Source organism: Branchiostoma lanceolatum, chromosome 13 (genome assembly GCF_035083965.1).
Source record: "Branchiostoma lanceolatum isolate klBraLanc5 chromosome 13, klBraLanc5.hap2, whole genome shotgun sequence".
Classification (NCBI taxonomy): domain Eukaryota; kingdom Metazoa; phylum Chordata; class Leptocardii; order Amphioxiformes; family Branchiostomatidae; genus Branchiostoma; species Branchiostoma lanceolatum.
Window position 1 is genome coordinate 18,722,934 of NC_089734.1, and position 13,514 is coordinate 18,736,447.

Here is a 13,514-nt window from a genome sequence, read left to right on the forward strand (position 1 = left end):
AGATGTCGCAATGATTCTAAGGTTTGGTTTTACACATCAAAACCTTCTGTATTCCGTAAGATGACACCCGCACTATGTGTATTTCTCGTGTACGTCTCTATTTTCGTCATTATCCATTTAGACCAACTGGCAAATAGTACGAGATGTATTAATTCGTATCTGCATATGGCATACACATGTTTTGCTTCTTTTAAAAACAGTAACAGCTTTTCATGGACTGCAAAATCGTGCAACCCCCTCCCGGACAAGTTTCTCCTTCCGAATACAATCCGCAAGCCTTCAAAATGACCGCCATCTCCACGCATGGTCATCAATATTTACTACCGACTTAGTTCTCCACGCCTAGCACTAAAGCCTCCCTCTCACTGGACCCGCGGCACGCTGGCGGCGTCGCTGCGGCCGACCGAATTGACAAAGCACTCAACGAATTTCATCGACAAAAACGCATATTTTTAAGCTTTGCGTGTTTTGTTGTCTGGTCATACTTGTACGTTTTGAATGATATTCCCATTATAAAGTCAAGGGTAACACAATTCCAGTTTAGGACGCAGCGACGCCGCCAGCGTGCCGCGGGTCCAGTGAGAGGGGGGCTTTAACAAGCTCGTTACAAAAACTGAACTTCAGTAACAAAACGTCCATCATAGTGAACCTTTCAACAAGTCTTAAGTTGAATCGAATATAGTTTCTAGCAAAATTCCCGGAGGGCTAAATCTTCTGGGCCAAAATTATGTTAATGAACACAGCAATCCAATCATCTTGGTCCTGATAGATTGTTTTATTGTGTTTCTTTTTCATAATGTACACATCTTTGAATTCCACGTAGCATGGCAATATAAATATAATTCGAACAAACCCACTGTTTGGCAGCATTAAGAAGCCATATACAATATTATCTCTGTGCGTCCTGGATTCTTTTATCGACGATTATTACTAACATAATTCCGATTGTCGACTGAAGCGTGATTGTTCTAGTGCAGATTGTACATAAGATGGCCGCCCTGACAATGTCAACGAAATATACATACAATATTGTTATTGCTTGTGAAATCGCTATATTGTGGATAGGTATAGTTACAGGTTTGACGAATGTCAAGCCTGTTCTATTTTTCCTCGGGAACACGGGCGCCGCCATGTTGGTGTGGTTTGCGGGCGCCATCTTGTTCTGTTCGCAGACAGTACCAGCTGTCCGGTCACGTGATCACCATCCCACACTAGGTATTAGCTCCGTTCTGTCATGTTAAATGACGTCAATACTTTCTGTGACGTTGCACCTTTCCCAGTGTACTAGTGTGACGTTACTATGACTAGTGGAAATGTCTTTTTTAGTTTCACTTGTCGATAATGGACTATTATCTGCTCCACAGTCTGATGGTGTTGCTGTCAACTCTTTTTCAACGTCCTGAGTCCGCACGGAAATTAATGTCTTCTGTGAGTACGGATAGCCTCGGTGCAACGCGGAGAGTATTTGGTGTCTTTTCCTATGTCTTTTGTCTTCGTTCCTCAGCATCCGTATTGCAACAAAGACTAGAAATGTCAGGATGACGGCGCCGGTGATCGGAACTGCAATGACAGCCGCCCGGAACCAGATGGCGCTGCTACTCGGTAGTTCATCGGGCCCAACAGGTGACCAGTCGTTCTGTCTTTCGTGATCTGGGAAAACGGATTATCAAAAGATTGAGTCAGAACACAACAGAATGCTACACTGGACATAATTATGTGCAAGTGCAATTACCTTCATCGTATGTTAAAGTTTCACAAGAACGGACAAATTGTATGGAACAATTTTTCGTGGACTGAGTTCGGACTTCCAAACTAGTGCGAGGTAGATTAACGAAGGAGAAATGTATCGTTTCAAGTTTTGAGATTGCATGTCAAATTTGTAATCTATACCGAAATGGCGTAATGTGATGGGCTGTCACACATTCTCGGGGAATTGAGAATGTGGCGAGATGATCGTGACGATTTATGAATACTGTCGCGTTGACGACAATTGTGGAAAGAAATGTTTGGCACATTTCTGTCATTGGAGAAGCTGCACACCTTCGACCATACGAGATTTATACGGTGGCCCATTCCATATCGTCTAGGCAAATGACAGTGTCGCCTTCGCATCCCATTTCGTTTGTGTACTGATATAAGGGTGAACACTAGACACAATCAGGGAAAAGGACCACCGTAGATTTAGATATTGAATCTATAACATTGACATTTTCAGCGTCCGTACCTGTTCTGTCACTGCTCGTCTGAAAGGTCATCCCTGGGAGGTCGTTATAGTTGCACATGTCTTCTCTACAGCATTGAACCAGCGGCCAGTCCCTGCTGTGCCCCTCGGCGGAACCGTCCGGACAGAGGGCCGGGCTCCTGGACTCCGGCCGGTGGTCGATACAGCCGTGTTCGGGCGGGGAGTTTTTCCGGTAGTCTCCCACTAGGTCGGAGTAACATATTCCCAGCTCGGATTTACACATGTAACCGGTCGTCACACAGGTCGGAGTGTTGCAGTAGCAGCGGATTTCAGCTGCGGATGGCGACAGAAAGTGGAACGTCAGAGGTCAATCAATCATTTTTTTACTGGATACAAATCATACAATGACAGAATTGTATAAAATGAACTTAAGAACCTCTGGATGGATTGTGACGATACAAAAAATGTATCAGGTAGGGTAGGTGTTCTGGACATGGATGTCATGGTAGATTTTGGATCCCCCGTGACCTCCTTGAAATATCCCTGTAGTGAAAACGTCCCTGTAGTTCCAGAACAATCTGCTAAGGAAACAAACCTACACCACTTCTTCCTTACATCAAAAGGTATCTGCCACCAAAAAATCGTGACCATAGCATGTCCAGGACAAGAGATAAAAAAGGAAGTTCTGCTGCAGTACGAATTAGAGACGCAACAACTACCCACGTGGCCACATGGCAAATATCATCAAAGTCCAGGTTCTTAAATGTTGACCACAAATTTGTGGAAAAGAAACAGGCACACAAACAGTACTTATCTATTTTGCTCTATGTTGTATCCACAATATCTAATTGACCTTTTCATCTAGCCTGATTGAATCGATCTTATAGCGGCCCGCCCAACATCCGGCGCCCTCGGACAGCGGACTTGCGTTACACAGGCTACCTTCGATCCATATGGCCCCAATAAAAAGCGTTTGCGGGAATCTTCGAGTTTTTCATGTATAACACTCTATAAGGCCACAGACAAAAATCAGCAACAACAATAACAATCAATCAATCGATCGATCGACAATGATGGCTGCTCTAAATATCTCACGGAGGTATGATGTCTCTGAACTCTTGTTCCTGAATGTTGAGCTTTGCCAGTTGACTTCAGTTTGAATTGGCGCATGGCAGCCGGATCTCCGTGTTATTTCTATTGTTGACGTAAAAGTACCCAGACGTGTACAAGTACACTGTACATAGTCACCCCCACCCCCGCCTGTATCAAAGCTAGTCTTGCAGACTACGCTGGCTGTAGGGAGAATGATTTTGCCAGGGGAGTTTGACCACCATAGGGGTTCATTCGCCAGGCACAAAGGTGGCATGAATTTTCAAAAAAATAAGATATCAGAACACGTTAAAAGAGAGCGTCGAAGTTCTGAATCAGTGAATGTAAATATTGGGGAAACGTTAAGTTAACCTTTCCGCGGACTGCCGGATTCTGCGATCCGTGGCCCCGTAGGAAGGCCTGGTGGAGGCTGGATCAAAGCAGAGACAAGTGAGATTGTGGCCAAATGTATGACGTGACTGTACGCGTAAATATGGGCCGAGATTCCTTCCCTACTATGGCATACCGGGGCCCAGCGGGGAGGCGCCCGCACCAGACTCTACTGTCTACCATCCGTCATCTTAATTGGTGACAATTGATGTAAGGACGCTGACTGCCCCCCCCCCCCCTCCCAGTCTATCCTAGTATGTGCACTTCGCACTTCCGCGGTTCAAGACGCCAGATGACCCGACCCAATTTAAATGAAGACGTGCCTGTCGTAATCCAAGATAAGTACGTGCAGTTTCCCTCTCCGTGTACGGCTAACTTACTTCCAAGGTCAAGTTTACATAAAAAGGTGGCAAACAGAAAGACTCTTAGACATTTGGACCTCGTTACATCTAATTTTCCCTCCATGTTGTGATGGTTCTAGATCTGATGGGCTGGGGGAGTACAACTGGTGTAGCCTCCGTTGCAGACTCCTTCTGGCTGTTCTCATTTTCTAAGTTCCAGTTTTACTATTACATTTTTTTCTTGTTGTTGGCCGGGAAGTTTATTTTGGGGGTTTCAACAGATGCTCTAATGCCGGAAGAGATAATTTAAATGTTGAAAATCGCGATGCAGCGCTTCTTGAAAAAATAAACGCCGGCGCTCCTGGAAGTCTGCAAAGGAGGCTACAACTGGTACAGGTGCAGCCATGAACCTTGCCATGCCTACCGAGGAAAGATATTGCACGATGTATGAACATGCAAGATAGACGAGCTGTCTACCATTATCTATCCAAGTTACAAATAAGGCCATGTTGATCTGAGTATATGGATGACTTCCGCGCGCGCAACAAGTCCGATTCCAAAACAAAGTTTTCCACCATGTTGTAAATCGTACAAAGCGACTACATAATGATTGAATACATACCGTAAAATGCTTAAAAAATATTGGAAAACCATATTCATGTCGTAGAATGCCAAATCAATTCCAAAGTCAAAGAAGAGGATGTCAAGAAATGAAAATGAAGAATCTATCATTCGCTATGCCATACTTTATGTATTTAGTCATTTGTTCAACCTTCCTGACAAAGTACAAATCATATTGAAGGCAATTTTTTTTGTAGTTTGTTAAAATTTCTTCTTATCTCAAACATAAACGTTCCCTTTAAAGGTTTTTGAATAACTGTCCACAAACTTGGCGTCAAACAGCGGGTTTAACCGGATATTTTGAAAACTATGACTTCATGAAGTTCATCGAATAGATCTTGCACATGAAGTCTCAGACAATATTTGATGTGTTTGGGCTTGGAGTATCAATAATAATATTCAATATGCATGTGTCATGGGGACATTAATTTTCATTCACATTAACGGCTGTATTTACAGAACTTCTGGGAACACAGAACAACAGTTATTATGAAGAGCATACCCCAGACCTAGCCTCCGTTGCAGACTCCTCCCGGCTGTTTTCTTATTCAAGTCATTGTTTTTATACTATTACATTTTTTTTCTTATTGCTGGCCAGCAACAAGAAAAAAATGTAATAGTAAAACTGTAACTTAAAAAAAGAAAACAGCCGGAAGGAGTCTGCAACGGAGGCTACCCCAGACCAGCCTTGCTACACGGGATTGTGGGATGGTTTCAATGGTTATATTTCGAGGTAATCTAGTATTTTCGATCGGAACAAAACTAACATCTTAAGCTCCTTGCTTCCATTTAGAGGAGGTTAGTTTTCAGGTTGTCCGGTGGCGACCACAACACCCGTTTCGAGTGCAGACAAAACTGTCCACTTGTCTGTAATTCCTGTGTGTACGACCAACTCCCCTCAGCCTTCTTGGCCCGACCCAAGAGTAAACTTCGCTATCGGCTGAGATAGCGAGTGGCGCCGCCAGTTTACCCACCGGCCTATTGTTTCTTGAGTAGTCGCCGCGCGCCGCCTGACAAACAATGGGCGATTCCCTTAGAGAGTGCTGAATGGAAACGACGCCAGGGCTACCTTTTTAATTGATATGTAAAACTGGCATGTTATACCACGGCCATTTACTTCAGCGCCTTATAGTTTAATTATGTTCAGAGTTAAGGGATAGACAGTAGGTGTTGTTGTAGTCGCCGGGTCTGTTTGGCGAGCGCTAGGCGAGGTTTCCAAAGTTTTGACTAGTGCCCGAGCTCACACATACTTGATAATGCTGTAAACCAGAACCTAAAGAGGCCGGATGTACCCGAGCCGAGCACCGGGTACTTGATAGGACTGGCAGAAAGACGCAAAACACGTCACTCGAGCTAGCAGACTCTGGGCTGAACAATGAACATACACTGTTGTTGTAAAACAAACGACAGTTGTTCCGATGTACAATTCGCCACAGAAAAGAGAACAAGTAGGCGAGGCCTTGATTTGTCGACTTGGTTGTCTAGTTTTCCTTTATAATTCACTGTAAGGAACAATGGTGAGACAATCTTACACAATCTATCAAATGTATTTGACACCATTTCCATTATCACCTTTGCAGACAGTAACTTTATTTTACTCCAATCTGGTCATGAATAAATATCCCGAAAGAGGCACCAGTATACCAGTCAAACTATCAAAATAAAATTGCAAACAATTTGGATTACATGAGTACTTCACTCATGCACTTTTCTTCGTGGCGTTTTCTTGGTGGCTTATGTTTTATTGGTGTTGATAATGATAGATAAAGTGTTAGTAGATTTTAATGGACCGTGGTAAGGGCACACGACGCGTTGTTTTCATAGCTATTCTATGCGCATCAATGTCAACAATAGAGAAAAAATTCAATTATCTTCCCCAAGAAGGTTACGCTTCCGATAACGTTTGTAACTGTGTAACGGAGTTTGAGATATACAGTAGCAGCATATAGTTTGAGGATATATTAATATTTAAGTCTGTTTTATTGTTTCAAAGGTAACAATAGGGTAAGGTTTTAGAATCTAAAAAATTGTGAGTTGTAATTTGCGGAAGTCATAAGTTTGTTTTACATATCATTTGTAAAAAAAAACGTACACAATTCAAACTTTTCATTCACATAAACAAATGACATTGGCATGAACAAAAGTATGGCAAAACTATTGAGCACTATGAAATTTGGTCTGTTGTCAGGTATTACCTTATAGAAGAAAAGGCTATATTTTGATAGTTACTAATAATATTGCTTTGCGAAGGTATGGGGTCGCTAAACCCTGGTTGCAGGGTGTTTTCAGAAGCTTAATTATCATAACCGGTGGACGAATTAAAGTCCATACGATCAACTTCACTTCCGCGCAATGATTTTAAAAACCCAGCAGACACCGTTTCCCAGACGATAGGCGACTGTTTAGACAGAGACTGCACTGTAAACCGATTGAGCTCGCTAATAGGATTACTATCCCTCTTCCCGCCAACCGTCGTCTGGTCTGGGCACTGATTAGTCTCGTAAAACACCCATCTCTCATTCTGGGATTGATCGGTTTATTGACGTAACCAATGACAAGTTCAAGTAAGAACTTGACATTGGGGGTACATTTGACATACCGCAGTATGCTTAGAAAAATAAGTTTTAGTCCCCTTTAAAGATACCGCCCTTAGGAATAAAAGCACCTGCCAAAAACGAAGGAACATAACTGTTTTACCCACTTGCCCAAATAAATAACGAATAATAACTTGACAAGAATGTTTTAGATATATATATCTAGCTCTTAGTAGCTCAATATCTAAACTTTGCCTTGCTACACAGCCGTGATGATTTCAGCTGAACACAATGCAACATAGCAACTGTGCTCTTCCTCACACAGATATGAGTGTGGCTTTTGTAGCCTGGAATCCAGACCTATTATAGCTCCCGAGTCTCTCTGCGGAGAGAGACTCGGGAGCTATGATAGGTCTGGATTCCAGGCTATGGCTTGTGGCCCACGGCGACATTGCACGCAAGGTTAACTAAGAGTAAAAATTCTTTACGATATAAAATTATAAGTCTGTCATCCCAAGGACATTATATAATGTCCATGGTCATTCTCAGTCGGCGTTTGAATACAGTACTGTGGTTGTTTCCTGCTGTCCTCGTTTTCAGGCAGGCGGCGAGGCAGGTACATAGAGGAAGGTGGCGATGAGAACGGGTCAACAACGGTTCAAAAGGAAATAACGTCAAATCGGTATCGTGTATGGCCACAGATACAGTACAGCAACTGAAATCTACTTTTATATGGACGGAAACATCATAGGCATGTACTTTTATATAGACGGAAATATCATAGGCACGTCTTTTTTTACCGCCACTAAAAAGTATTCGTTAGTCTTTGTTTTCATTGTCTCCTTGTCTCTTCCGCTAAGCGCCGAGTGATCCTTATCGGTGTAACGGCGTCGGACAGACCAGCAGACAGGCGGCAGGGTTCCGCCCAGCCCCGCCTGGGGCAGTCACAGCTAGCCGCACGGAATCACAGCAACACTAGAAAATATGTACATGTACATATGGAGGAACGTAGGAGGGGCTAAAACTACTCATTATGCCACAAGAACGGTCTTTAGCCTGACACATTACAAGGCTGTGCAGTGACCCGTATCAAATTACAGAGCTCTAATTTTGTACAACAAATTTTCATGCAAATTATTGGCCGGAGAAAATCAAATATTTGCCATGAACGAAATGACATCATTTGGGTATAAGACTGCTGGCACGCACAAGCTTATAGACAAAATTAATATAAATATGTACTTGGTGTAAATTTTACAACAAAGTGAAGTTTGTATCGTTTTCAAGAAGAAGGCAATTTCTTCCCGAGTTTAATCACTTGGTACAGACGGTCGGAGTGTTTTGTTTTTTTTAAATTTGGCGATGGGCCGAGTTGACCTCGGCAATGGGCCGAGTTGACCACCGCGATGGGCCGAGTTGACCAGATTTGCGATGGGCCGAGTTGGAAAATTATGGGCCGAGTTGTCCTGCTACCAAGGACCTATTTAAACCTCCTTGCTGCTACCCAGACGGTCAGTGGTTTGTTTACGTTGTTGTTATTGTTGTTTCCCATAGATCCTAGGAATGTGCAAGGATGGAGATGCTTCGTGCATAGCTTGTTGTGAGCACATGTTACGGTTTGGCGTGCACGTTGTAGAATGGTCCAGATACTGAATGCTGTGTTGGGGCACGTTTACTCGGCCATGCAGGTCCCACAATCGTGTACTGCAGTTGCAGCCCGTAGTAAGGCATGGAACCCATGCGACAACACGGGAATTCTATGCGACTGACACCATAATTTGCCATGGGGTGTAGAAACGTAGGGGCGAATAAAAACACAACTTAAACAATTGGCCATTTTCAGGCTTGACATTATACTATTGGAGGATTGGAGGGGAATGGTGAGTCCGGTCGGTTGAACACCCTGGTTGAACACAGTGTTGTTATCGTCAATTTTCTATCCCCGTGGGTCAGGATAATTAGTGTCATGTCTGCCATGCGAGCAAGATGACGTATTCTCCATTCATGCTGCAAGGTACAGATCTATGAGGAGTTTTGTTTTCAAGTTTCGTGAGTCTTGACGCTGTTCCAAAAGGGCCCTGTCACGATTTCTACTTCCATCGAAGTGTAGTAAAGTCTGTTCTACCCCCCCCCCCCTTCCTTTCCGTCTTGCCCTACAAGGCGCCAGGGCGACAAGCACTGTCGAACCCCGGAGCGACATGAATTTTCGGGAGACTGACTACACGCCAGTATAGTTAGAAAGAAACCAGACTAACTAAGGTATGCGGTAAGCGAACGCGATACGCTGCAATGGTGTGTTTGGGGTCTGCCTTTTGTTAGAGCCTGCCGACCAGGCCTCTTATCGCCAACTTGGCCGATCAGCTTACAGACAACGAGCACTTATTCATACCGCAGTGTTCCGAGGGCTTCGGGCACAGGAAAAGCACCACTAAAGTTCCACGTCTGGGACCTAAACCCCTAAAATAGTGTTACTCGAACAACCCTGGCCAAGTTATACCATCATCTGTTCTACATTTGTCATGATTTGTGGACGAGTTGGTTCACAAACACGTCGACGTTGCCTGCATACACTACCTGGTCGAAGACTCTACTCCACTCTACACTAAATACAACACAACACAACCCAGCACAACAACAGCCCTGAGTACACTACAACATAACGTACCTTTCACAACAGCAACCAGCAAACTGGCCAGGAAAAATGGCGACAGCAAGCTTGCCTTGGTTCCAACAAGGCAACGGCCGGTCCCCATGTTGTTAGATTGGCCACGAGATAATATCTCGGACAGAATGTTTGGTGCCGACTGACTCAGCTATCCAGTCAAACTGGTCTTCCCGTGCGGCGGTCAGGACGTGTTTTCAACTGGCCAAGGTTCACTTCAACTCCCCCGCACTCAAGGCACAACAGGCTAAAAACAACGTGCCGCCTCCCCACCGTCTGTGTGCGAAATGTGTCTACTGTACCCCGTCGGTGACGTTTGCCGAGACCCTAATTAAATCTTGTGGGGAGATCATCCCTCCGTGCCCCCGGCATAAAATAGCAGGGGCGGAGCTTAGGGCGTTACGTAGAGTAGCTCTAATTAACAGTTAAATGCTTGCCGGCGCCGCCGGGGCGGGCTCACAAGGACTCTAAGTACTTGTGACCAGCGGCGTGTTGACTTTATAGCTTTTGTTGACTTAATGATGTCCCGATAATCGTCGTTCCAGCAGCGAGCGTCTGGGTAACTGACCTTACTGAAACATCAGCCACAAACGTTTAGGTTGCCATGAAAAGTCTCATATTTAAAACATGTAAGGTCGAATGGACGGACGTGTTTTTGAGGATTTAGGGTATGCGTGCTGTGGCGGGTCTGGCCTGTCTGAGTGGACCGTTTCTGCTCCGGGCTGGCGGCTTGGAGACGGCAGGTGCTTGAACAACAGGAAGCTGGGTGCGTCAAGTGGGTAAACTCACCCTAGCGTGGCACCAGAGGGCTCGGACGAGTTTCACTCCATATCTCCAGCGACAATACGCCTGGACACTTCTGAAAGTATTTAGCTGGTCACAGAGCCGTGAAGTTGTCCTGAGTCTGACGGACTCAGAACTACCGTAGAGGATATTGAAGCTGTGGCCTGACTGAACAATCAACTCAATCGTTTGAAAACACACCCGATGTTAGCCTGGATGCCAGGCTGTTTCCAGGGCCCACACAGGCCAGATTTTCCGCTCTAGAGCAACATTTCCCCAGAAGGAAATTCTACAACAGGCCCCCTGCTATAGCTAGTTTATAGACCATTTAGATACCATACATATTAACTATCGCCGAGCTATGACTAAATTAAGGATCAGCGATCATCCACTGCAAATTGAAGTTGGTAGGTACAACCAGACTCCACCAAATAACAGAATGTGTACATTCTGTAACAATGATTGTATAGAAGATGAAACACATTTTATTTTAGAATGCTCACTATACTCAGACATGCGCAGACCCCGTGTAAGTTCCATACAACTAGACGAGAAATATGCGCATCTTACAAATAACGAGTTATTCACATGTTTTATGTCTTCTAGAAACTACGATATGATTGAAAAACTATGTGAATTTGTCTACAAATGTTTCAAGAAGAGAGAGGAGACTGTAGCTTTAGATGGAATATAACACAATGTTCCTTTTCATTTACTTCATGCTACCTAATGCATTTAGCCCATGTTGGGCATGAATATGCAATGAAGTTCATTGTCATTATGATAATAAGTTTATTGCAAGTTTATAGAGATCGGAGGTCTGGCATCCAGGCAAACCCGATGTAGTAATAGTATGTATGGAGAGTTACTTCATGTTGCCTAATGCATTTAGCCCATGTTGGGCATGAATATGCAATAAAGTTCATTGTCATTGTCATTCCTGCTGTATGCAGCTAATATCATGTATTTTTCTTTTGTTTGTCATGGCGTCTTGGTCAAATGAAGCAACCTCAAATATCATATTATCTCATTGAATGAAGTAATGTTTCTAGCCTCCGTTGAGGACTCCTGCCGTTTTGTTATCACATTTTCTTATTGCTGGCCGACAAGGAATAAGAATAATCTTTTTTTTTATTAGAAAACGGTAGAAAACAGCCGGAAGGAGTCTGCAACAGAGGCTATAGTGTCTCATGGTACAATACATTTGAGTTGATGGGTTAGCGTGGTTGTTTTGGTGTTCAGCATACGTAGTTCTTGCATTCTCCTACGCAGCGCTGGACCGCTTGGTGGCGCTCCGTACGCCGGAGAACTTAATTAATTATATCGTTCGTTGCAGGCGGAATAAATTATTTGTTATTGTCCCCTAGCAGGTTGTACTATGGCCGCAGATGTTTTGTGATGTATACAGAATATACCCGGTAGAGGTATGAATGCATTTTAGGATGAAATGATAACGGCTTGGGCATCCTATTTCTCTGTTCAGATGTGTGTTAGCTTTACCCCGCTCTCTCACTCTCAGTCGCTTCGAATTCCGTTTTTGGCTGTGGAAGCTAGCCTCCTTCGCAGATTTCTTGGAGCGCCGGCGTTTATTTTTGTGGGGGCCAATTTTCAACATGTTAAAAGAAACCAAAGCAATATTAGGGCCCGAAAATCAGATTTTGAAATTCAATTCCTTTAGTAATTTCTATCCATGATTATTGTTCAAACAACACTGTAAAGCGACGTCCATCATGCAAAAATACGACGTTGTTGTGATGTGAGAACTCACTGAAAATCGTCGCCGGGTTTTTTAGGCCCGTGAAACTAAGGGATCATCGTTTTTGCGCGGTTTTAAAATGCTCAAGGTAATACTATGAAGTTATTACACAAATGTGCGAAATCATGTTAGAAATTGTCACTATCATAAAGATATCAGCATTTTTCTATTTCCATATTTTGGGCCCTAATATTGCTTTGGTTGCCTTTAACGATAAACGCCGGCGCTACCAGAAGTCTGCGAAGGAGGCTAATGGACGTGTCAGAGAGAGAGCATAACAAAGCTAAAAGGGCCGGCATGCGCACCCAAGGTAGAAGTCTTATTTTATCATTTGTTTTTTGTAGCTAGCCTGGGTGACTTCCTCCGTACGTAGTTCTCCTTTTCCGACGGTTTGCTTGAATACATGCATGGCTTCGCTTCGGTGAAGGTTATGACAATATATTCAATGTCTGTGGGTAGGCCGTGCCATTTGGCAGTTTGAAAGGCAACTGTCGCTAGCAAATGCAGCACATTTCAGCTCTCTTTAACTCCAAAATGGACGGTTCCCAAATCACCCCATTGCAAAAATGAAACATTCCACAATGTAATCCTCCAGCATCATCCTTGTTTAAAGTGGACAAGAATAGACTCTTTCAAAGGCACCCCTGCGAAATGGACCATTCCAGAATTATCTGTGCCACCTATTCCATTATCACCTTAGTTCAAAACAGAATATTTAGAATTCACACCCCTGCAACAATGAACTTTTCCTTTAAGCACAGACAATACGCCATTCCAAAATTCTCTTTGCCCTCAAAATGGACCATTCTATAATCACCCGACCCGAGTCCAAAATGGACTTTCTTCATTTCGACCTCCTTGCAAGAAGGGATTTTCCAACGTTACGGCACCCACACTAAATTGACAGTTTCGAAATCATCTGTACCCCCAAAATGGACCATCCCAGTCCGAAATCGACCTTTCCAAAGTTGATCCCCATGCAACAATGGACTCTTCCAAAAGACTCACCATGCAACAATGGACTCTTCCATCGGTCTCTCGTGCGAAAGTTACCCCAATGCCTGATTTGGCTTTCAAACTGGACAGGGTGCCACTACATTTTTAATTTTCCACAAGGCCATGTTGATTAGATTAACATCTTCTGGGAACCCCAAAA

The 13,514-nt window shown here is 43.8% G+C and overlaps 1 protein-coding gene across 1 annotated transcript; it reads right to left on the reverse strand.

Moving 5' to 3' along the window:
* Positions 1-754: 754 nt before the first annotated feature.
* LOC136447893 (BMP and activin membrane-bound inhibitor homolog) lies at positions 755-10,239 on the reverse strand. The gene is made up of 3 exons (XM_066447016.1): positions 9,823-10,239; positions 2,225-2,515; positions 755-1,650 (listed from the first exon to the last, which is right to left on the reverse strand). Exons 1-3 carry the CDS (start codon positions 9,908-9,910, stop codon positions 1,238-1,240), a joined length of 792 nt encoding a protein of 263 aa, XP_066303113.1. The 5' UTR covers positions 9,911-10,239; the 3' UTR covers positions 755-1,237.
* Positions 10,240-13,514: the final 3,275 nt, after the last annotated feature.

Bases quoted from the DNA above. Each gene is read 5' to 3' on its own strand.
- LOC136447893 (XM_066447016.1), bottom strand. From the start codon at position 9,910: ATGGGGACCGGCCGTTGCCTTGTTGGAACCAAGGCAAGCTTGCTGTCG. The intron at 2,516-9,822 runs GTACGTTATGTT...CGCCATCCGCAG, and splicing joins GCTGGTTGCTGTTGTGAAAG to CTGAAATCCGCTGCTACTGC. The intron at 1,651-2,224 runs GTACGGACGCTG...CCGTTTTCCCAG, and splicing joins GACGAGCAGTGACAGAACAG to ATCACGAAAGACAGAACGAC.